General features: G+C 39.7%; 1 protein-coding gene and 1 long non-coding RNA gene across 4 annotated transcripts; one reads left to right on the forward strand and one right to left on the reverse strand.

Annotated features, from left to right (window-relative positions):
- Positions 1-71: 71 nt before the first annotated feature.
- LOC118753884 (mucin-22-like) lies at positions 72-20059 on the reverse strand (the record flags this gene model as incomplete). 3 transcript variants are annotated; one of them, XM_036488761.1, is given in 7 exon segments in its annotated part: positions 72-271; positions 1289-3099; positions 5989-6624; positions 6689-7600; positions 7694-7993; positions 19564-19787; positions 19897-20059. In XM_036488761.1, coding segments are annotated over 6 exon segments (4046 nt in total), but the record flags the coding sequence as incomplete, so codon positions are not given.
- Positions 20060-24325: 4266 nt separating this feature from the next.
- On the forward strand, positions 24326-24956 carry LOC118753885. Its single transcript, XR_004994843.1, has 4 exons — positions 24326-24538; positions 24593-24700; positions 24756-24862; positions 24918-24956. It is a non-coding gene; the product is annotated as an uncharacterized LOC118753885 (long non-coding RNA).

Raw genomic sequence — 24956 nt, forward strand, 5'->3', positions numbered from 1 at the left:
GGAGAGAAAGAAAAAGAGAAGGCAAAATAATGAATATGTGAAGTGTAACGAAAACATTTCTCTGTGCTTACGTTGAGCGTCTGGACTTTTTGCGCGTCGTACATTCGAGTGGCCCACCATTGAGACGAGCCGAGCTTGACGCCATCGGTGCGTGCAATTGCTGATGATGATCCAGCGAAGAGTTACGTGAGCTGATGGGTGTGCCGTCGCCGCCTCCACTCATAAGCACATTTTGGTGCATATTAACGTTCCCATGGTGATTCGCATACAGCTATAAAGAAGTGCGTGAAACTCAGTAGACACAAGTAAAGAAGTCTAAAAGCATTGACATAGGCTATAAGTTCGAACGAAAACGAACTTTTTGTATCCGGCGCACCAATTCATGTCCTGCAGCTTTTTGCATTTCTGATAGTTTTCAAATAAATAAGAATTTTTCTTTTCATTCCGATTTTGGCTTTTTAAATACCAAGTGGAAATAATTAATTTTTACTTCGAGTTATCGTGTGCACGTATGTATAGCATTTTCAGTTTAAATGAAACTTTTTTTCAAATTGAATGAAATCATTTTCAAACAAAGCGAAACCTTTTTTAAATTAAACCTTTTTCAAATTAAATTAAACCTTTTTCAGGTCAAGCGAAACCATTTTCAAATTAAATGAAACCTATTTCAGATAAAGCGAAACCTCTTTTAAATTAAATGAAACCTTTTTCAGATTCAATGAAAATGTATTCAAATTAAATGAAACTTGCTTTTAAGAATGTGTCATTGAATTTGAAAAAAGTTTCATTTAGTTTGAATGAAGTTTCATTGAATTTTAAAAAGGTTTCATTTAATTTAAAAGGGGTTTCGCTTTATCTGAAATAGGTTTCATTTAATTTGAAAAAGGTTTCGCTTTATCTGAAAAAAGTTTATTTAATTTGAAAATGGTTTCGCTTAACCTGAAAAAGGTTTCATTTAATTTGAAAAATGTTTCACTTAATTTGAAAATGGTTTAATTTAAACTGAAAATGCCATATCTATGTATATACTATGGCCCATAGTTACAGTAAAAACAAAGTCGACTGTAAAGTTATTGCAGCCTTTTGACATAATTTTCAATGAAATATCTGTCAAAAAACTGCATCTTTCGATTCTACTTTATTTTGACTATAACTACGGGCCTATATGTCTATGTCTCTTACGATTCCGTTAGGCTGTTACAAACAACCGTTACGTGAACAACGTTATAGTTCCCTTATGCGCACGGATATAAAAATACTAATCCATATTCCAGTTCATCTCACTCACCTCATTTATGGGATTAAAATGTGTTGCATCGTTTGCGCCATGCCCCATATTATTACCCATCAACATATTACCATCCTGTATTTGCTGATCAACGCCGGGTGATGAATTCGCCGACACCGTTGTAGAGCCATCCGATGAAACAGGCGACTCACCGCGTGCTGCTCTCTGCACTCCAATGACATTACCAGTGGCCGCTGCTTGTGCGCGATCTTTCTTAGCCAAAGCCTCTGTTGTAAGCGCAGACGATGTCGTAGTTTGTACTGAACTCATTGAGGAAGCCGATGATGATGCCACAGAAGTTATGCTGAAAATACTTCCTACAGAAGAAGCTGCCGGGGAACCGGCCGCGCTAGTTAAGATCGCGCCACCGCCACCTCCACCACCCATTGATAGCAATGTTGGTCCAAGATTTTTCGCAGCTCGTATGGGGGATCCATCCGCATCGCGTTTGCGTAAAAAATTGGACACCACGGCTGATCCCGCGCTGCCGCCAGTTAATTTAATCGACGTCTGCAGTGGTATAACAACGTGCTGTCCTTGCGTGCCGGTAAGCGTAGCTGTAGTCGTGCCAGCACCAGCTTGATGCGCTGCTGAAGCGGGTATAAGCAACTGCTGGCCAGCTGCAACCCCACTTTGTTGCAACAATTGCTGTGTGGCTTGTGACACGGATATGGCATCGGCCGTAAGTGTGTTGGAGGAGCTTGCATTGCCGCCGACCTGTGCTGCTGATGCCAACTGCGCGCTAAAACGCAATGGCACTGACTGAATTTGGGTACCTGCGGCGCTGGATACTGGTATCTGCAACTGGGCGATAGAGCGCCCAACTGTTGAAGGCACTACTGTAAAAGTGGGTGTTGAATTTCCCGTATGCGAAGCTGCTGAAGCAACAAATGGCAACGACGAGATTGCTAGATTCGTAGCCGACGATGCGTTTGCTAACTGATTCTGCGTTGGTTGCAAAGCGCTGCTTGTAACAGTAGTGGTGCTGAGTGAAAGCACTCCAGTTGATACTTGCACAGAGCTAGCCGGTACCGATTCATAATAGATTGTGCCGCCTTGCGGCAAGAAAGCACCCGCTGAGGTGGACATATTACCACCGCCTCCTGTTGTTGTGAGCACAGTAGTGTTGCTGCTTGAGGCCGTCGATGGTGCATGTAAATTGGCGGCGCTTACACTTACACTAGATCCATGCTGACGCTGCGCTGCCACTGCTTGATGTATGTAAACATTTGTCGGTGGCCCGGCGCTGCTGGTGATAATGCTGCCACCACTCGCACCACTGCCGCTGCTATCCAAGTTTGATGCATTAGCTGTAGCCATTACTTTCCCCACCGTTATGGCGCTGGCATTCTTAAGCGGTGTAATAGTGCCAGTGAGTATGTTACCAGCTGTGCTGCCACGAGTTGTTATAGCCAGTGGCAGGACTGTGGCGCCTGCTCCAGCTGCCGACGAAACTATATTTTGCGTGCTTAAGAGCTGTCCAGCCGCTGCGGCGGCTGCAGCCTGCGACACATTCACAAGATGTGCGGTTGATAGATTAGCGACGCCACCGCCGCTGCTCGATGTGGGTGTGTTTGCAGATAGGGCGGGTGAATTATTGCCACCTGCAACGCCACCAACATTTGCGCTCAAACTGCTGCTACTACCCAAGGACGATTGTATGCTGGTGCTTACGCTTTGTTGCTGTGCCAAATTAACGCCTATCTGGGCAGTATTACCACCATTGCCAGCGGGCAGTTTACCCAATCCGAACGGTGTGATAGTAAGCGAAGGTTTGGGAGTCATCGAAACCGGTTGGCGTATACCAGACACTGACAAGAAACAAATTTAAAACATATTTTAATTCCATTTGTTTTTCTAATTTACTTAAAGCTATAAAAGATAATACAACACTTCTAATGCGTTGTTATTCAAATGAATAGAGCTTTTCACAATGAAAGTGCGAACAATGAAAGGGCACATTGGCTCTGCAAATATATTATATCAGGATTAACGCTGAATCAGTGAATTTATCTGAGCTATATACATGTGCATACTCGATTTTACTACTGCGCGAACAACAACAGTTGGACTCAGCGGTCTGAGTTCAACAGTCATAGCCTTATCACTATGACGACTGGGCGGATAGAGATATGTATTTGTATTTGTTGTAGAGTACATTAAGCTTTATTATATAAATAGTATTTGTGTTCAGATGCAAACTTTTACTTTTGTGATTGATACAGTTGCAAATCAAACAAACGCCTGTTTGAGGTGGGAGCAAAAGACAAAAGCCAGTAGTCAGAAATTAGAAGCAGGTGTTAGCAATGCAATCTGTGTTTTATGATAAACAATTGGTGCTCACGAACTTAAGCTGACTCAACTTTTCCACTGATCACGTGAGCTAAGGCTCAAGAATTTGTACTGAAAATCGTGTTGGAGCTTATGCTTGAGGACCAATATTTAAACTTTTTCATGGCCGACTAAAACTTAATATATCTCTAAAACCGCGTTTAAATTTTTAAAGGCGGTGAATATATATTAAAATAATAGACTACGGGCCAAATATCTATACATAGTATAAAGGAAAGCCGAGATTCTCTGTAAGCGGTAACCTCGAAAAGTACTAAACGGAGGTGACGAGGGCTGCCACCTGTTAATGAAATTACTATCACCATTAATAATAATATAATAGATTGGCGCTTACACATATGTTAGTGTTTGGCCGAGCTTCTCCTCCGACTTGTGGCGTGCGCCTTGATGTTGTCACACAAAGCGGAGGGACCTACAGTTTTACGCCGACTCCGAACGGCGATTGTATTTTTATGAGAAGCTGTTTTTCATGGCAGAAATACACTCGGAGGTTTGCCATTGCCGAGGGACGACCGCTGTTAAGAAAAAACCTTTTTCTATATTTTTTGGGATGTTGCTTTGACCAGGGCTTGAACCCAGGTGCTGATGTGTGAAAGCGCGCACTGCTTACCACTACACCACAGCGGCCGACGCTAAATTGGTATGCTGAAATCCGCGTTGTCATATCGTTATTTCGAAATTCGTAGGCCATCTTCGAAATTCGTAACGTTGGTATGCCTGAATCCGACGTAGCTGTCATTTTTATGTATTTGTCGGAAATTTTGTACGAGTAGCAACTCGTGTCGGAGCGAAACAAATTGTTTTAAAATATCAGTAAAATAAAGTGTGTAAACGCAAAAATATGTATGTAAGTTGAAGTGTGAATAGAAAAAAATGTATTATTGAATGTTTACAAAATTATCAGATCGGAGTTTACAACATATCGCTCGCAATACGAAAAACGTGGAATGCATGAGCGAAAGGCCGGACATTGGTCGAGGCTTTGTAAAAGGAGCTAAAGAGAATGTGGTGAAATTTCGGGAAAGCGTTCCAAGAATTAAAGCGGCACAATATCTAGTGAAATGGAGGCCCTTAAAAGGAGGGAGCTTACATTTTATTATTTAAGCTAAATGGATCAGAACAATCTTATTTTTATATTAATGCAACTGTTAGCTGTTATACCTCCTGGGACAAAAGTGCACCGGCCACTGAATCCTTTATATTCTACTTAATTAAATAAAAGTCTTTTCAAATAATGATTAAACTATTTTTTTTTCATTTCACTATTCACCTGCGATTTTATTTATTTTGATTTGTTTCTGTCAAAGCAGCTGATTAAGAACTTCGAATTTCACTATTTTAGTTGGCAACGCCGTTGATAGTTACGATCGGATTACACCATACCAATTTTCGAATTTTCGGAACGGAGCTACGAATTCGTAACTACGAACTTTCGGATTACAGCATACGGGTGTATATTCAATCATAATAATCATAGGCATCAGTCCTGCACCGTCGCAGTCAAACGAAAAGACTTAGCCTCTAGATATGCAATAATGTATAATTTTTCTAAATAGGGTTGCCACCTTACTCCTTTCACCGTTCATTGGACTAAAAAATTAGGTACCAAGTGAAAGGATATGGTTTATTCAAATTAAAAAAATGGGGTCTTCGTATGTGCAATAAGGTTATTTTTTTTCGAAAAGGGTTGCCGCCTATACGAAAAATTATAAGATGTGGTATATTCGTTGAACTAAAAAGTGAGTTGTCAAATGAAAGGACTTGGCCTCCAGATGTGCAGCAAGATTTTTTTTTTAATAGTGTTGCCGCCTGTCTAAAAAATTATAAGTTGCGTTCGTTGCATTACAAACATTACATATCAACTGAAAATGCTTGGAAAGTAAGTGTACAGTAGGCCCTTTTTTAACAGGGTTGCCACCTTTTCTTCCAAATGCGTATATGTACATACTTATGTACACGAGGTCGGCTAGTTTCAATATATTACATATTACTTTATTCTGTCAACGGAATCAAATGTAAAGAAATTGTAAAAAAGCTTTGCACACGTGCCTGTGAAGTTTCCAACTGCGCTGTTAACGCCAAGGATTTTATTCCCAGCGTTTTAGTACGAAGGATCGAAAGAATCCAATGAATCAATCCAAATATATTCACTATTTAAAATTTTAATTTTAATTTCAATACTACATTTTTTTAACACCATTGTATAAAATGTAACCTAAGTCACAGCTGCACAAGTGGTTTTACAGCTAACGTCTGTGCCACACCGTAATCGTTTTTTTTTGCTAACATATACTACATAGACAAATATCTCATTTAATTAAAAACATCAAAGATAATAACGAGCTTACCGAGTTTACCAGTGTTCACAATGATTGGTTGGAACATCACATTCCCCGATATACGTCCAGTCGAGCCGATGATAGGCTGCGCCCCACCGGCTGGTTGTTGCAATTGTATAATACGCGTAGTAGACAGATTCGCCGTTGGTATAACATTGTTGCCAACACCGGTTGTTACACCACCCATTGTGGTATTGCGTGGCGAATTGGTAGTTGTCATATTGCTCGACGCAACCACAGAACCTCCTCCGCCACCTGTAACACCACCACCAACTTGTTGAAGCGTAGATGTTATATTGGGAGAACGTATACTAATGCTTGTCGTATTTAGTTTGGCTGCGGAAAAGGATTTCGGTAATGGTATCGGGCGTATTTGACGCGAAGCTGTGCCAGTGGTGGACGTGGCTGTAGCTGAGAGTTGTGTGGCAACGGCAAGACGTTGACCTGGAGCTACGGAAGGGTTAAATTGTTGTGGCTGCTGTGTGAGTGGTTGCGAAGTGGCTGCTACATTTGAAGAGTAAACCAGTGTGGCTTGATGCTGACGTGGTGGTAAAACAGTGGCCAACGTGGCAACGTAGGTCTGTTGCTGTTGTGATTGGGGCTGACTATGCGAAACGCCAGATGAAGAAACTGCTTGTACAGTAGCTGTAAAATAGGAAAATACTGCAATTCAAATTCGAATTTATATAAATAGTTATTGAATACTTACATTGTCCGCCTGGTACGCTCGTTTGGTTCTGTGTTTGGTTGCCGCAACCAGTCTGGACAACTGACGGCGGTGTACCAGCGACTACTGTACCACCCACCGCTGTACCCATTCCACCAGCTATGTTGGCGCCGCCATAGGAGCCAGTACTTGTGGTCATACCTTGCGCGGTGATAATACGCTTTTGTGTTTGCTGCGGTATCGATCGTATGAGTTGCACTTGTCCGCCCGTGTTCGTTTGCATCCAAGTTGTGCTAGTCGCTGGCGATATAACCGATGTAGCCGGTGATGATGTGTTACGATTCATAGTGGCAGCAGTGCCGCGTACAAATCCTCCAGTTGTGGTTAGCCCGGTTACCGTAGCACCACCACTCATTGAGACAGGATTCGGGCCAGTGCGAATTGGCGTCACAAGCCTTTGTCCCGAGCCTACGGCTGTCATCTGAGTTGCATTAACGTTAGCACGTGGAAAGTAGGTGGTTTGAGTTAGCGGTCTCGTCACTGTTATGGATGTATTGGAAACAGTGCGAGAAGTGGCACCCGCTACGCCCGCTGGTATGGCGGTAATCTGCGTACGTCCGATACCGGAAGCTCCTTCAAACTGCTTGATTGGTATAATATTGGTGGGCATAACAACACGCACCTGCGTCGATTGACCGCCTGCGCCAATGGTGCGTATAGCTGTGGGCGACTGTGCTACATTAAGTGCAATCGGCGTGCCTCCTATAGAAGTCGCTATTGCTCCACCGGCTGTCGTCATTTTAATGGCTCCAGTTGTTGAAATGCTACTAGTCATTATGGTGCTAACACCACTTACGTTGCCGCCGCCCATTTGCATGCTGTTACCACTAGTTGAGCTGGTGTTCACTAGATTACCATCCAGTGTTGTCTTGACATGGGAAATTTTAGCTGCAACTGGATCAAAAGAATATGGTTGGATATGTGGCGATTTATTATACTGCATAGGAGCATATATATTAAGGGTTTGATTGTAAGACTGTGACTGACTGGGTGCATATGTATGAATATCGCTGGGGAGCAAATGTGTTGTGTGTACAGGCGGATGGATAGGGGGAGTATGTAAACAATTAGAAATTGAGGTTATTGTGTTGGGATCGGGTAAATCGGAATGTTGGTTATGTGATTCTTGATTGCTTGAAAATGTAGTTGTTGATGTCGTTATAGTTGTTGTTGTGGGCGATTGAATGGCGAAGGCTGTTGGATGCCCTGGTGGTTGATATTGTTGTTGGTATTGATGATTGAGGTTAGGTTGTACTATGTAATGGGTTTTAAAGTTTTTATGAGCTTCTGTGGAAGAATTAAACAAGCAAAATAAAGAAAACGAAATGTTATGATTCTGTTTCCTTTCGACCTTGTGACGTAAGCCACGAAACTGTCTTTTATAACGAGCGAATAAAATTTAAAGTTTTCAGAATTCTGTTTAAGTATAAGTTGCAATTTAGCTGCACCTATGTTTAATAGACATCTGTCAAAGACAACAGAACATGGTATGTAAAGCGGACTTAGGGGAAATACAATTCAACTACTTAGGATTATACAGATAGTAAGGGCCAGTTTTTCAGTGCAAGTTTAAACTTAGACATGTAACATGCGTTTATGTTGAACCACTGACCAATATTTGACTAGCTAATCTTATTTTAAACCACCTAGCTCGAGCTATCGTAATACATTCCCACGACAGCCGGTTCTACGTTCCGGAATGACTCGGGTTTTACCCGACCAAGGGCTGTTGTTTCGGCGATCTAACCCCGTTTAAGTCGGCGAAATCCCCCAAAAGTTGTACGCCCATAGGGCTACTTCTTCTTCGCATACTTTTGCTCAGGGCTGGCATTGAGTCAAACCCCGGACCAGAAACATATACCTGCTGGGTGTGCCAGAGACGACTACACCACAACTCCACCTCCGTCAGATGCAACACGTGCAATGGATGGAGCCATCTCCGAGTTTGCTCAGGCCTCACGACTCACAGGCAATGGACCACTGCGTACGTGGCCCATTGCTGCGCCAATCGAGCTGCCTCCACGGCACAACAGAGTCCGCCTGAGCAACTCAACACAAACACAACCGCACCACAACACAATACAATAGAAGTGGGAAGAGCATCTGAAGACCTGCAACTTCACCGCTGGTGTGAGTAAGCTTTGGTCAACCGTGAGGTCACTGTCCAATCCGACGAAGCACGACGACAGAGTCGAAATTTCCTTCGACGACCATGCTTCGTCGGACCCGGAGCGATGCGCGAGCTATTTTAGCCGGCAGTTCATACTGCATCCTCCGGTGGACAAAGCCAAGCGTCGAGTGACCAGAAGGCTGCACAAACTGCCAACAACCTGTGCCCCCCTTGCTTTCACTTGCGGTGAAGTTCAGGTGGCCATAGGGAAGGCGAAAGCCTCCAAAGCCATGGGTCCCGGCGGAATATGCATGCTGATGCTGAAAAATTTGGGTCCTGCGGGGATAGCGTACCTAACGGAGGTCCTCAACTTGTCCATGGCCACTCTCATCATCCCAGACATCAGGAAGGTGGGGAGAGTGGTCCCACTGCTCAAACCGGAGAAACCTGCCAACATAGGAGATTCTTATCGGCCGATAACACTCCTCTCCCCGGTAGCGAAGACACTCGAGGCCTTGCTGCTCCCGTATTTCACAAACCACTTGACCCCAGCGAAGCATCAGCATGGTTTCCGTAAAGTGCACAGTACAACAACAGCACTTAACGCCATAAATACTCAGATAACTCGTGGCCTAAACCGTAAACGTCCCTGTGAGATAACGATTCTAGTAGCGTTGGACCTGTCAAAGGCTTTTGACACTGTCAGCCATTCCACGCTACTAGAAGATATAGAGGCTTCCTCTCTCCCACAGAGGCTCAAACGGTGGTCGGCAAATTATCTAAGTGGTCGACACTCGTCGGTAATGTTTAGACACAAATCGAGCAAACTTAGAAAAATAAAACAGGGGGTTCCACAGATGTGGCACCCAAACAGGCAACTCCTTGCAGAAGAGCCTTCGCCCAGACACGTCAGGAAGCATCTTTACGAGCTAACGTACGAAGTCCAGAGGTTCATCAAACAACCTCTGGACCCGACAGCTTATCGACAGGCCTTGAACGGCATTCACAGAGAGGCAGTCTCTAGTTATGTAGACTTCCGACCTGTGAATGCCGTTCTCGGCACACAGCCACCTGACGTGGACGAGACAGAACTTCGTCTGCCTCGGGGGACTCGGACCACAAAAGCCCAACTGCGCTCTGGTTACTGCAGCAGGTTGAACTCATACCTGAGATTAAACGAAGATGTTCTCAATGAATGCCCGGCTTGCGGAGAATCGCCCCATGACTCACAGCATCTCTTCGTGTGCCCTCTAAATCCCACCACGCTAACGCCCCTGTCCTTAATGACAGACCCCGTCGAGGCTGCACGCTTCCTAGGGCTGCCGTTAGTAGAGCTTGACGACAACGACTGAGCGTCTAACAGATTAACAATGCAAACGCCTTTTTATGGCGAATATTTTGATATTTTTTTTTATATTTTGATATTTTTAGCCATTCAATTTATTTTTCGTGCAACCCTGCGTGAGTTGAACGCAAAAGTTGAACGCAAAAGTTGAACGCAAAATCGCCTGGAGCGAATGGCCCTTCACCCTTCAGCAAAAGCTGGCGAAAATTTTGTTATAATTAGTTAAAAACAAACTAAGGTAACGTCGCCCTAGCCCATATGATTATCATGTGCTAAGAAATCGTTTTTCGAATTTTCTGACAAACGTATTATTTTGAGTTGTGACTCTTTTGAAGACGGTGTGCGATATTATGTATTAGGCTTTAGGAACTTTTAAACTAAATAGCGAAAGAGCCAGCTTTGATTGAACTAGTTCATAAGTTCGTTCATTAAAGTGAACTAAAATTTTCTGTTGCAACACTCCAAAAAAAATGTAAATGTAATTTTAACACATATGGCATCTTGTTTTTCTTTGAAAAGGCATAAGAAAAAACTGATGGAATTCGCGCTATACACAAATTTTTTTATTGAATATCCAATGTTTTACATCGTTTAGTGCAGTGATTCCTAACGTGGTCCAGGTGGGCAACCAGGGGACCACGGGGTCTACGTTGGCGTGAAAAAATATGGGAGTCCGCGAGTTGTAAGTGGGGGTCCACGAAAAATCATCTGGTCTCGATAGTAAAGAACCAAAATGGTTGCTTGATAGCCTATTTATTTAACTTTAATGTATAGTGCTCTTGACGCCCTGGTGAACTTACAGTCACTTTGTGTCATCATAGGAGGGGAAGCCTTAAAGGCCACCTGCAGACTAAAAAGAAACGGATGTTGGTATAAAACTGAGTGAGGCGATGCGGAAATTGTCGGCGGCAGATATTTGAGCACTTGTGTATTTTCAATGCTACAGGATAGCACGCCACCATTACCTTTGTTGAAGAGATTCTTGAGAGAGAGAGTTCCCTGAGCCGGGAATGCTGATTTGACTCCAGCACTGAGCCCACACTCATACATTGTCGAATCTTCACTGATGGCTCCAAAACTGACTCAGGGTCAGGATCTGGAGTATTTTTCGAAGTCAACGGGGATAAGTTTCACTTTTTCTCTTGGGGAATATGCTTCGGTATTCCAGGCTAAGGTATTTGCAATCCCCAAATCCATGGACTGCGTGGAAAATAGGTGGAGGGGAAGGAGTTTACATGTTTACAGGTACAGCCCATCTAAGTACTTCTAAACTCGTTCGGCAAAGCAAGTCTCGACTAAATAATGTCAAAGATAACGAGCGTGCTTTACTCTCGCAACTCAGGCAACTCGGGAGTGCCTGGAAATGAGACATCAAAGCCACCATCAGAAACTGGGTGGATACTTCGCTCAGCAATGACTGGGAGCCATCGAGTGGATGGGCAAAACTCATGTTGCTTTCAATCTCAGAAAGTCTCTCTAGTTTTTCCTCTCACTGAGAAGACAGGACTGCTGACTGGTCATTTCACGTGGCACAAACACCTGACTGTTATAGGCGTAAATGACAACTCCATTTGCCCAACCTGCTTTGAAGAAGATGAGACGGTGGAACACTTCTTGAGCTTCTTGCTTGCTTGTTTGTTTATCATCGATTTATCTGGATTCGGTATTTTCCCTTTTGTATGCACTTTCAAGTTTGACGTAAAAAGCTTTGCAGTTTTGTTGTTTCAAATTCATGAGTGAGCCAAACATGTGAGGAGTTTATTTAGTGCTCTTAAAAAATATAACTCCTCAGAGCGAGGTAGTTCTTTCGTGGCTTTACGAGCTCTTGTTTTTTAACTTGCAAGTGTGTAATCACATTATTTGAATAAATAGAACACAATAATATATTTTATTTTTATTTTTGCCACTCCGAATTTAGTTTGGAAGTCACCCGCGATGCAAAATTACATCGTTAGTTTTAATCTTCACATTTTTTTAAGAGCTTTAGGAGTATGTTAGAAATGAGCATCAGGGGGGTTTTTAAAGGGGTCTACGAGAAAAATATGTTTGGGAACCTCTGGTTTAGTGCAATTAGTGTAAAAAAGTAAATATTTGAGTTGAGTTTTCGGGACTTGCTGTTTAACGAAAGACTTTAGCTTTCAGATGCCAAAACGAAGCGCAATTTGGTCGCATTTCAAAATTGAAGAAAGGAAAATATTTCCATAAGCATTGTTGGTGCCTCTCATGTAAATTTGAATCGCCATATGAAAGCCAAACATCCTTTCGTAATTTTGGAGAAAGACGAATGAATTGTGTTGTTATTGCAGAGGACCATCGAAATGTAGAAAAAATTAGTTTTCTACTTTACAGATTAATTCAATCTTTTATATGTATGCGTGTGTTATAAAACATACATTTCTGTTGTTCTGTAACTCGAGTACATGGTTTATTCGAGTGCAAAACACATGTAGGGAATTTACAATGTTCTTAGCCAAGAATTATTTATAAAAAATTTAGTTATTATTAATGTGAATGCATATTAAAAAGGTAATTTCCTTTTCTTACTGTGATAAATTCTTTTAAATAAATTAACTTGAGTCGAGACTAATTGATCTCAGTAATACCCGTATGAGACTAGTTGCGACTAATTAATGCCCAATTGTACACGATTAAGACTAATCCCGGAACTCTCTCTTTAGAGATTAGTCGCACAATTTTTTGCAGGGTCAGCTCTTACAATCGAACTAGTTCAATTAGGTGAACTATAGTTCAATAAGATGAACGAACTAAGACTCATAAGAACTAGTTCCTTGAGCTGAACGAACTAGAAGTGAACTAATCTTTAAAGTGAACTAAAAAAATGTGAACTACCGTTCAATAAGATGAACGAACTAAGACTCACAAGAACTAGTTCCTTGAGCTGAACGAACTAAAAGTGAACTAATCTTTAAAGTGAACTGAAAAAATTGTTTGCTGACGCATTTTCCCCCATACAAAGCATGTTCGAACAATTTTTGTACAAAAGATCTGCACCGTTCGTTCGATTTTCAAAAATGGGATGTCAAATTAAAGCGCTTGGCCTGTAGATGTGCAATAAGGTTTCACTTTTTCGAAAAGAGTTGCCACCTGTTAAATAATTAAACTCAAGTTATTTACTAATCAATGCCATCAGATCCGCACCGTCCATTCAATTTTCAAAAGTGAGGTACCAAATTAAAGGGTATAGGGTGTGGATGTTGAAGAAGGTTTTACTTTTTCGACAAAAGTTGCCACCTGTTAAGAAATTAAGCTCAAATTAATTAAAAAGTTAGATCAATTATTAAATATGGGTATCAACCGAAATGGTTTTGAAAAGGCTTTACAACTTAACTACGTATAGAGGGTTGCCACATGTTAAAAAAATGTAATTCAATTTTAATTAAAGGAATTAGGTAAGTGAATAAGGTATCGGTATATGGGTGTCATACAAAAGAGGTTTAAGAAGGTAGTAGTTTGAAAATATTTTTAATAGGGTTGCCACCTATTTGAGAAGTCTAATTGAACTATTTGTTATATGAAATATTAACTATGGGTGTCAAATGAAAGAGCTTCAAGATATACTTAGTTTGACAATTTAGAACATTTTTTATATGTTTGAGGGTTGCCCCAGTTTAAAGGACTAAATTAAAATTATTTAATAAGTTAAATTAATTACTTACCGATTGTTATCAATGGAAATGGGTTTTTGGTTGGTAGGTTGGTTTAAGTGGATTGTCACTCAGGTGACAAGCAATTAGCAAGTTTGCCATTTTGATTCCACAACTCGTGCAACCTACAGCCATTTGGCGGCTTTAATAAATTTCAGTACGTCATACAGAGAGAGGCAGCTGCACTCTGAAATATTCTGCAGGAATGGTTTGCCGAGTGTCTTTAGCCTCATCCTTGCGAGGGCTAGACACTCGCACAGCAAGTGTTCGACTGTCTCTTTTGAGCCCGGGTCATCGCAGCAGCGACAGAACCTATTGAAGGGCAGTCCTATCCTTTCGGCATGTACCCCAACGGGCCAGTGCCCTGTGCACACTGCAGTAAGTTTGTAGGCATTTGTTTTGCTCATTCCTAAGAGAGCTTTAGTTTTTAGTGAGTCGTAGGACACCCAGAACTGCCGGGAAATTCTGTAGGATCCTGTGCAGTTCCACCTCTTCCTGGCCTTCGAATGATAAATTTCGGTAATTTTTGTCTTAATCTCCCTGAGCGAGGCGCCCATGTCCACCGCGTGGGACACATCCAGTGCGGAGCCGCTGCTTGCTAGTTCGTCCGCTGCCTCGTTTCCGTAGATGCCCCTATGTCCCGGGACCCATATTAGGGTAATTTCGTATTGATCAGAAATATAGGCCAGCTCTCTCCTACATTCATCCACTAGCTGAGATCTAACAGTTAGAGGAAAGTGCCTGAATAGCCGCTTGGCTATCCGAGAGGATGTTCACTTGCGTTCTCGCGGGTACATTGTCTTTGATGTACCTTACTGCCTCCTTAATAGCAAACGTTTAGGCCTGGAAATCGCTTGCATAGTCTGGTAGGCGGAAGGATAATTTTAGGTTATATTGCTCAATGAAGACCCCAGCACCAACTCCGCATTCCATCTTTGACCCATCCGTAAAGACAGTTAAGCCCTGCAAGTACCCGAAATCTTCCTGGTTCCAGTCACTGCGGCTTGGGAATTTCGTGCGGGGTTTATGGTGAACCCAGGTCTTCGACAGGATATAGTCAATGGGCAGCGCTTTAATTTCAGACGGTATTGCGTCTAGGATGGAACCGTGCCCGAACGGTCTTTCCTTCCAGAGCCCCAGGGCACACAGTCTGATGGCGCTGTTAGCAGCTGAATTCTTTATGAAGATATCTATAGGTAATAAGTCAAGAAGGACGTTCAAAACAGCCTTCGGACAGGATCTCATTGCGCCTGTTACGCTAGCGGCTGCTGACCTTTGAATTCCGCCTAGCTTTTTAACTACGTAATCCTTAGTAAGGGCTGGCCAGCAGACCAGCGCCCCATAAGAGATTATGGGTCGGACTATAGCTGTGTACATCCAGTGCACAATTCTTGGTTTCAAACACCATCTGTTGCCCAACATTCTCTTGGCTGCATAGAGAGCCACCGTGGGCTTCCTAGCACGCTCCTCAATGTTTGGTTTCCAGTTAAGTTTGGGATCCAAAATAACTCCAAGGTATTTCACTTTCTTTGACAGATCCAGCTCCGTTCCTCGGAACCTTGGTTTATTAAAATTTGGTAATTTTGTTTTATTTGTGAAAAGCATAAGGTCAGTTTTCTCCGGGTTTACGCTAAGAGAACAGCTTATGGCCCAGGAATCTACTATCTTTAAAGTCCTTTCCATAATCTCACTTATGACCGAAGGAAACTGACCCGATACCAGTATCGCTACATCATCGGCGTAAGCCACCGCTTTGATTCTCTGAGAGTCCAGCTTTACCAGTAGTTTGTTTAAGACCATGAGCCATAGTAACGGTGATAGCACTCCTCCCTGTAGGGTGCCTCTCACTGCATATACGGCCCTGCTTTGGTACCCCAATTCGGCATGTATTACTCTGCTCCATAGCAGAGACACTATCCAAGCCCGGACACAGTGATCAATCCCTGTTTCCATAAGTGCCTCATGGATGGAATCTACACTGACATTATTAAAGGCCCCCTCGATGTCTATAAAGGACGCCATTGTAAATTGTTTATAGTAGAGCGAACTCTCAATTGTACGTACCACTTCATGTAGGGCAGTCTCCGTTGACTTCCCTTTCAAGTACGCATGTTGAGAGCATGATAAATTGGACATCTTGTCCCTAACATACAGATCCAACAGCCTCTCAAACGTCTTGAGCACGAAGGACATTAGGCTTATTGGTCGGAAATCTTTAGCATTGTCATGGCCCCGGTTGCCTGCTTTAGGATTAAAAATTACTTTAATCTTCCTCCAGCTTAACGGAACGTGGTTCAGTATTAGGCGCCCTCTAAAAATTGTTTCTAGGACTGGAATGACCATCTCAGAAGCTTTCTGAAGCATGACTGGTAGTATTCCGTCCATACCCGGTGATTTATAGGGTGAGAAGCTAAAGATAGCAAATTTTATCTTTTCCCTCTCTAGAAGCTCCTCTAAGAGGTCCTCGGAGAGGGTTGGTGTATGGTCTGGGGCATCGGTTTCCACTACATCGATTTTGCACCCTGGAAAATGTGTATTCAGAAAGATATCCAGCGACTCCCCAGCCGACACGGTCCATGAACCATCTGACCTTTTTATAAATGTTGGCTGCGAGTGCCCTTTGGCAAGGGTTTTGCTTAATCTCGCAGATTCCTTGGTATCCTCGATGGATTCACAAAATTCCCTCCAGGACGCCTCCTTGGCGTCCCGTATCGCTTTTTTGTATTTCTTTAGGTTCCTCTGTATAGGTCCCATACCTTAATCCTGTAGCATTCGTTGAAGGATTTTCTTACTTGCTTCCGTAGCGCTGTAAGGTTCTCACTCCACCAAGGTGTGCGCGCTTTCTTGGGTTTTTATTTAAGAACTATATTTAGGAGGATTGCCACGTGTTTAAAAAATAAATTTCCACTTAATTCATCAGTTACATGAAATATTTATAACAATGTCAGACGAAAAATATTTAAAGAAATTTTAGTCCAAAAATAACTTTTAAGAGGGTTGCCGCCTGTTTTGAAAGTGGTATTTCGTTTAATTATACATAAGTTACATGAAATTTTAAAATATGGTTATCAAAAGAACGAGTGTTAAGATATCTTTAAGCTTAATATTTGGTTTTTTTTAAATTAAGCTCAAATTATTTAATAAGTTAAATGGATTGTCAAAAGATGGGTATCAATCGAAATGGGTTTGAAAACAATTTAATTCTAAACTGTATTTAGGAGAGTTGCCATGTGCTTAAAAAAATTAAATTCAACTTAATTCATCAGTTAATTGAAATATGTATAACAATTCCAGGCGAAAAATTTTACTTTGAAAATACTTTTAAAGGGGTTGCAAGCTGTTCGAAAAGTCGAATTTGTTTTACTTATACGGAAGATACGTAAATGAAATATCGAAATATTAGTATCAAACGAAAGAGCTTTAAGAAAACTATAGGCTGATAATATTAATAATTAGAGTTGCCATCTATTTTTTTTTTTAAGGTCATCACTCACATCTGCACCGTTATTTCCAATTTCCAAAATGAAAAGTCAAATTAAAGAACTGGGATTCTACATAGATGTGCACAGGTTTTATTTTTTGAAGTTAGAACCTTTTTAGCGGTACAGGGAGATTTGAAATTTGATGAAATGAAAACCGACACCATGCGAAACCTCTCATCACTGATAAATGGTTTAATCATTAAAAAATGTATTTTTTTTTTTTGACGCCATGCGGGTTCACAAGTATTGAATTGGGTTTAAAACTACACATCCGAATTTTTTCTGATATTCCGATTAAAAAGCTTGAATTTTTGATTACCATTTTTCTAAATTTTGACGAGTTTTTATAAACGTTGTAGCATGGACTATAATTTCGTAAAAAAAAAATAATTAATTAAAACTAATAAAGAAAGATAAATTGACAAAACTTGTAAAGACAAATGTTTCTAATTATCTGCCTGCTAATATACGTATGTACCTACTCTGTCACTCCCGAAATTGAGCGTACGGCTCTTTTTTGTTAATATTCGCAATATTTTAAATGCTAAAATTTTTTTGTTAATTTTGTTTTAAAATTTGGTTTGTTTTAGCAAATCCCATTTAAATCCAAGAATGATACTGTATAAAAAAAAAAAGCAAATTGCGAACTTTTTATTACGAATTTCTAAAAAGAATTCCGGTATGCAGTTTTATAGCCCATTAAATTTTAGTATAATAATGTGCAAATTTCATGTAAAACAATTCTGAAAATTTTTTAAATGGAAAAAATGAGTAGGACAGTCAGCAAAAAAATTCTCAAAAATCAACGCGATTTTTCAGATTTGAAATTTGCACATTATTATGCTAAAATTTAATGGGTTATAAAACTGCATACGTGAATTCTTGGGCTTGTTCGAGTTGCAAATCACAACCGCAGTGTTGCGCAAATTATTAAAGTATCACGTTCTGTGTGAATTTCTAGCAATGTATTATCAGTTGGGCAGTTGCCACAATGTTGCCATCTATCATCAGTACGGCAGTATTGCCGCTTTTATACGTGCCTCGAACAGGCCCCTTTTTAGAACTTCATATTAAGAAGTTCGCGATTTTGCTGAAACTCTGCAGATATTTCATTTTTGTACACGGTATCATTCTTGGATTTAAATGGAGTTTGCTAAAATATAAACCAAATTTTAATACAAAATTAACAAAACATTTTTAGCGTGTAAAACATTGCGAATATTAACAAGAACAAATATTAAAAAAAAAAGAGTCGTACGCTGAACTTTGGAAGTAACTGTATGTATATTCAGCTGCGGTCAGGTCAATAAGATAGTAGTCAAATTCAACATGATATTGTTTGCAACTTACCTATGTTCATTTATTTATTTTTAATGATTTTCATTTTAAATATAGTTGGATCTAGAAACTACATGAATAGAATTCTCAAAGCTTGCACAAAGTTGACTAAAATTAACTTGAAAAAAAAATTTCTCAAAATTTGAAAATTTGTATTCAGAACTTTTAGAAAATTTTCGAAAATCCAATTTTGTAGCCCATTTAAGTTTGGTACAATTGATTTTTTTTTTTTAAATTTTTAGAAATTTGTTTTGTAGAAGGCAAGGGTAGAGGGTGTTGAGTATTTTCTTTCATATAACGTATGAACAAAGTGTATTTTAAACAAAAAGTTTGAAATTTTGATATTTTTTTGAAGTTTGATTAATTTTCGTTAACTTAGTGGTTTCCCTTATAGATCGAACTACATATATTTTAAATGAAAATTATTAAAAATAAATAAGCATAAATTGCAAAGAATACCTATCATTTTGAATTTTGCTGCTATCTTTTGCAGCAGCTCTATTTAATATACAATTAATTAATGATTTTAAGCTACAAATTTAACGTACATATATTTATTAAGAGTTTTTCTTTATCACCAAAAATTTACAAACACTAAAATTTTAAACACCACGACAACACTGCCCCCGATACACTTGAGAATTGGAGAGGAACAATGGGCATGAACTTGGTACAGAAAATTAATACTTAAGCAAATAGAAAATAGCAAACGCATACAAAAACTGCAATATTATCAGAAAAAGAAGAGACCAATACTTTATATACGTATGCACGAATGGATACAAATCATAACCAAAGAAGTACATATGTGAATTTTTCTAAAAAGCGTATGCACGATAGTTACAATACACTGCCTTATTATTGCTTTAGTTTACATTTGTTGTGCGCACACGAGCGTTACAATTACACGTACTCACCTCCCGTTGGCGCCTGTGTTGAACCCATGCCAGCCACAACGGAGTTTAGGGCTCCACTATTTGCGCTACCGCCACCACCACCTGGGCCTCCCCCGCTTCCAACACCACCACCGCCCCCTACATTGCCACCACCCGGCCCAGGGGCGCCCCCTCCTCCAGTTCCTCCACTTGCATCTGCTGTACTCATTTTATTCAGAAACGCAGTATATTTATTGATAAAAATGCTGTAATAAATATATTTTTTATTAAATTTAGTTCAAATGCACGCATAAATCATTTTTTTTCTCTAGTCCCAATTTTACCACCTCGCATTGTTTCAGAACTACTACGAACCTTGCTTTTATTTAAACGTTTTAAAGAATGGTAATTTTCACTGCTCTTTGCTGAATTTAAATGTTTGCGCCGATTAATAAATTTTTAATTGGAAAATTTTAAAGCCTTTCCCTCGTCTACATTCGGTCAATTTTTTGTGTGTGTACTTTGAAAAAATGTCTGCCGTGTAGTGATGCGAAAAAAAACATCGATGCATCGGAACATCGATTTTTGCTATTCGATGTATCGACTAAAACCGATGTTTTGGACCTTCCGATATACATCGATATATCGATAGGGGTCTTCCCTTAAAATCTTAAAATCCTCGTAAACCTCGTAAAGCTTGTATGGAGCTCAATTTAAGAGCCCCCTGTAAATTTATGAAGCAAATTTGATGCGCAAACGACCTCGTAAGCTTCAGTGTTGCCGAGGAGCCGAAATATTTATTCAAAAAAGGATGATAAAATAATGAGAATAAATGAAAACAATAATGGCCCCGTCAGAATGGGTACTTTGCGTACGTTCCACTCAAGGATGAAACTGACAGTTGAGTAGACTGTGTGTGTTTGCATAGAGAGCGTCAGATCGGCAACTCTTGCGTCAACGAACCCAACGAACGTTGGCCAACACTCAACATTTGACGCACCATGATTTAATAATGCTTATTACGGTATCCGACGGATGCCATTCGCACGAATCTAATGCTTCGCTCTCGCTTGTTATGACAGTGCGAATCGGACTAGATCCGCGCGGATGGCATCCGTCGTATACCGTAATAGGCATGAATAATACAAGGTTCGATAAACTGACAGTTGTCTCTATCGTACCGCTCCCTTAGCAGTGGCACCGTGTTGCGTCTTTGCAAATTTATTGGAAACAGTGTAGCTTTGCTTTGTGCGATATGTTTATTTGTAACGGGTGATTTTTTAAGAGCTTGATACCTTTTTTTTAAAAAAAAACGCATAAAATTTGCAAAATCTCATCGGTTCTTTATTTGAAACGTTAGATTGGTCCATGACATTTACTTTTTGAAGATAATTTCATTTAAATGTTGACCGCGGCTGCGTCTTAGGTGGTCCATTCGGAAAGTCCAATTTTGGGCAACTTTTTCGAGCATTTCGGCCGGAATAGCCCGAAATTCTTCGGAAATGTTGTCTTCCAAAGCTGGAATAGTTGCTGGCTTATTTCTGTAGACTTTAGACTTGACGTAGCCCCACAAAAAATAGTCTAAAGGCGTCAAATCGCATGATTTTGCTTATTTACGAAGCCATTCAACCAGAAATGAGCCTCATCGCTGAACAACACATTCAACACATTCAACACATTTCGAACCGAACACTGATTTTGGTAATAAAATTCAATGATTTGCAAGCGTTGCTCGTTAGTAAGTCTATTCATGATGAAATGTCAAAGCATACTGAGCATCTTTCTCTTTGACACCATGTCTGAAATCCCACGTGATCTGTCAAATACTAATGCATGAAAATCCTAACCTCAAAAAAATCACCCGTTATATGCATATGAAGCACATTTAACTGGTGAAAACATAAATTGTTTTTAAATTGGATGTTTACGTCAATCTCATAGCAGTTTTATTTTAATGTTGAGTCCTTTTGCAGTTTTTATAAAGCTAAATAGCACAATAAATTACGTAATTCAGGTTGATATATTAACATTTCGTTTAAATTGCCAGATTTCCTGCAAATACATTAGAATTCACAAAAGGAATTTCACTACTAATTGCCTATTTTGCGTACTTTTCTACTACCATTTTCGCAACAAGGGGTTGAATTCTTCCCCTTTCTCTGTCCATCGTAAGTGCAATCTTTTGTAAGGGAGCGTCAAACCGCGGCTGTCAATAATTATCTAATACTACGTTCAAATTGACGAGTTAAACATGTTAAATGGGCTTGAACCAGTTAAATGAACAAAACGTTTTTATAAACAAGTTAAATCGCATGCAATTGTTGTTGGAAAATTTAACCAGTTAAATCATTTAACTCGTTTGAAAACCAGTTCAGCGCAGAGTTGTATCAGAAAGCTTTCTGCTTCAGCCAACCTGAAAGAGCCACAAGCTCTCATTTGACACGCCAACGTTCAAAAAATTTATATTCTTAAAAATAATAAAAATTAAAAACTATCAAAAAATATCAAAATTGTATACATGTCTGCCCGCCTAAAAAGAGGCCAAGGCGGTAATCAGTTATTTCCCATTAGGTCTCACGTACGCAGAAATAAATAGTGCATACCAGTGCATACATACTAAATATTTTACAGTGGCTAAGTAAACCGAACAAATTGAAACACAAAAAATTAATTTTGAATATATATATTTTTTTTTTAATTTTTATTTGAAATCAAACAACCGTCAAAGTCAACTTCAAATGTTCAATGTTGACGATTGTGTTTCACAAAAAGCTCTTTTGCATTTAACAAGTTAAATGGGGCCAATTTGAATATAAAATAACCTTGATTATCGAATCATGTTGACGCACGTAAGTCCATCACTGCTGACAGTTGTATAACCCCCCGTTTACACAAGACAAGATCAATGAGAATATGCACATAATTTGCACATTGTTTGAGTAAAGTAGGCATCCAGACAATAAACTGTTTTCGAAAAGCCAAACACAGTGTTGAAGACATCAAGAGAAGTGGGAATATATTAGTAAAAAAGAAATGTGAATGTTTTGCTATTGTATCTGAAAAATTGACTTGTGTAAACCCCAAGTACGCGGCCATAAGGAACAGCTGATTTTTGTTTGCAGACGCAACACCTTCATTGTGGCGTATCTCTACGGTACGTACGCCAGTTCCTTCGCATACTTTTTCTTTATTGACGTGCAAGCACCCATTCTGACGGGCCTATAATACGCGAATAAAATGAATGAATTTCAATCCCTAACAGTATTGAACTGTATTGACTAAGATTTTCTGCTAATTTTCAACATTTTTAACTACATTTTAGTCAAGAGTGATAGCGACAAGATGGCGGGATGTTATGGAAAATACTACGAAACAAAAATTGCTTCACAAAATCCTGGTTGATCTGTCAAACAGTCACTTTACGCACCTATTTACACCTTTTCACAAAGGTGGCGTTCCCGAATTATCCGAAATGTTATTGCACTAATAAATTGCTACTTTATTAGTAGAAACGTTTAGTGCCAAAAGACCATCTAAAATATGATATTAATTGATATAATATTGACACTCTAGAACCATTTGGAAATTTCGACAGATTTTAAACAGCAATTTCCAAATTGTTTTACATAGCTTATCACCATAGTTTAATAATATAAAATTTGCCAGCCAGTTTAATGTATGCTTATTTCAAACAAAATTTGAGTTTCGTCGAAAATGATTTTCAATTCTGGCATTAACCCTTGGTTTTGTTGCATACCTTTGCCCGGTTTCGGCTTAGATCCTCATCCTGATGGACTAAAAACATCAGTACTGCAACGTTATGTGTATTTTGCACAAGCGGCAGGAATTACTTTTTTAATTTTTTACTCAAATCAAAAAACTTCATAAGTTTTCACTTAAAAGGGTTAACAAATGAAGGAAAAAATTATGATACTAAATTTCCAAATAAGTGTACCCAAATAGAATGTCATTTACCTGGTTTATATGACATCCAACGCGGTACCGAATTATATGCAACAAAAAAAAAATTAGTGGATCGAACACACTTTTAAACAGAGTTCATCCCCATGCAACCATGTAATTTCTTGAAAACAATAAACATGAAAAAATAATAATTAAAGACGCAAACAGCCATGAAAAAGGATATTAGCTATTAATTTTATAACAAAGCTTAGCGTAATTGTAATTTCAAGAACTATTTAAATATTTTACTTTATACAGAGTTGCATGAAACAACCGTGTGGGCAAATCCCGTGTTTATATTGTGGTGAATACTGCGGCAACACAAAGCGAACGACGAGAAATAGGCAGAATGTTCGAGGAATGACGTAGAATGTTCCACAATGAGAAACGTCAAGTTGGATGAACACTGCGAACAGCGAGAGAAAGAGAATGAGCGATAAACTTCAGAATGTTCTAGAGTTGCCATAAGTGCCAGCGCAGGTATATAAGGGCGTCGCCACAGCGAGGTGAGTCAGTTACGAGTTACAAGTCAGCAAGCTACAAATAAACTGTGCAGAGAATTGAGTTGCGAATAAGCAAGCTATAAGTTTAATTGTGTTAACAAGTAGTAAAGCGTTGTTATTGCTTTAACAAGTATTGTAAAGTGTTTTTACTGTATTAGCGAATATTGTAAATTGTTTGTTGTACAATAAAGTTAATTGTACTACAATTCGGTCATCGTTAGCATTTATTTAACAATCCAGCGATACGAACCGAGAGATTTGGGAAATCCGGACGTGGTTTCGAGGATAATCGTAAAGGTATTGGCCCAATGCACGCTTGCTTTGCTTGCTTGGCTTTGAGAACTGTCAAACAATTTTTAAAATCTACTAAAATGTATGAAAGTTGGCCTAGTGGCAGCTTTACTTCACTTGCTTGAAGCGCTTTAAAGTATCGATTAGCCGAAATCTCTATTTGACAGCGCGCTGTAGGCTTTTGACAACTCTTGACATTTCAATTTTTCGCGTCGATTTTGCTTGTGTGCAGTTTTTATCGCGTTCTTCATCAATTTTAGGTAAAATAATTTATATTAAACAATTATTTGTTGCTAACAACATTATTTTTTCAGATACCTTGCTTTTTATCGTTCCGGCCACCAGATTCGTTGGTTTTCATAAAGTTTCATTTGCCTGTGCCACTTCCACCCGTGTTTATAAGGCGTAATATTCAACTGGAGGTAAAAGAGTTTATATTAAACAATTATTTGTCGCTAACAACATTATTTTTTTCAGATACCTTGCTTTTTATCGTTCCGGCCACCAGATTCGTTGTTTTCATAAAGTTTCATTTGCCTGTGCCACTTCCACCCGTGTTTATAAGGCGTAATATTCAACTGGAGGTAAAAGAGTTTATATTAAACAATTATTTGTTGCTAACAACATTATGTTTTTCAGATACCTTGCTTTTTATCGTTCCGGCCACCAGATTCGTTG

Source organism: Rhagoletis pomonella, unplaced genomic scaffold (assembly GCF_013731165.1).
Source record: "Rhagoletis pomonella isolate Grant_MI unplaced genomic scaffold, Rhpom_1.0 Rhpom_scaffold_03003, whole genome shotgun sequence".
Taxonomy (NCBI): domain Eukaryota; kingdom Metazoa; phylum Arthropoda; class Insecta; order Diptera; family Tephritidae; genus Rhagoletis; species Rhagoletis pomonella.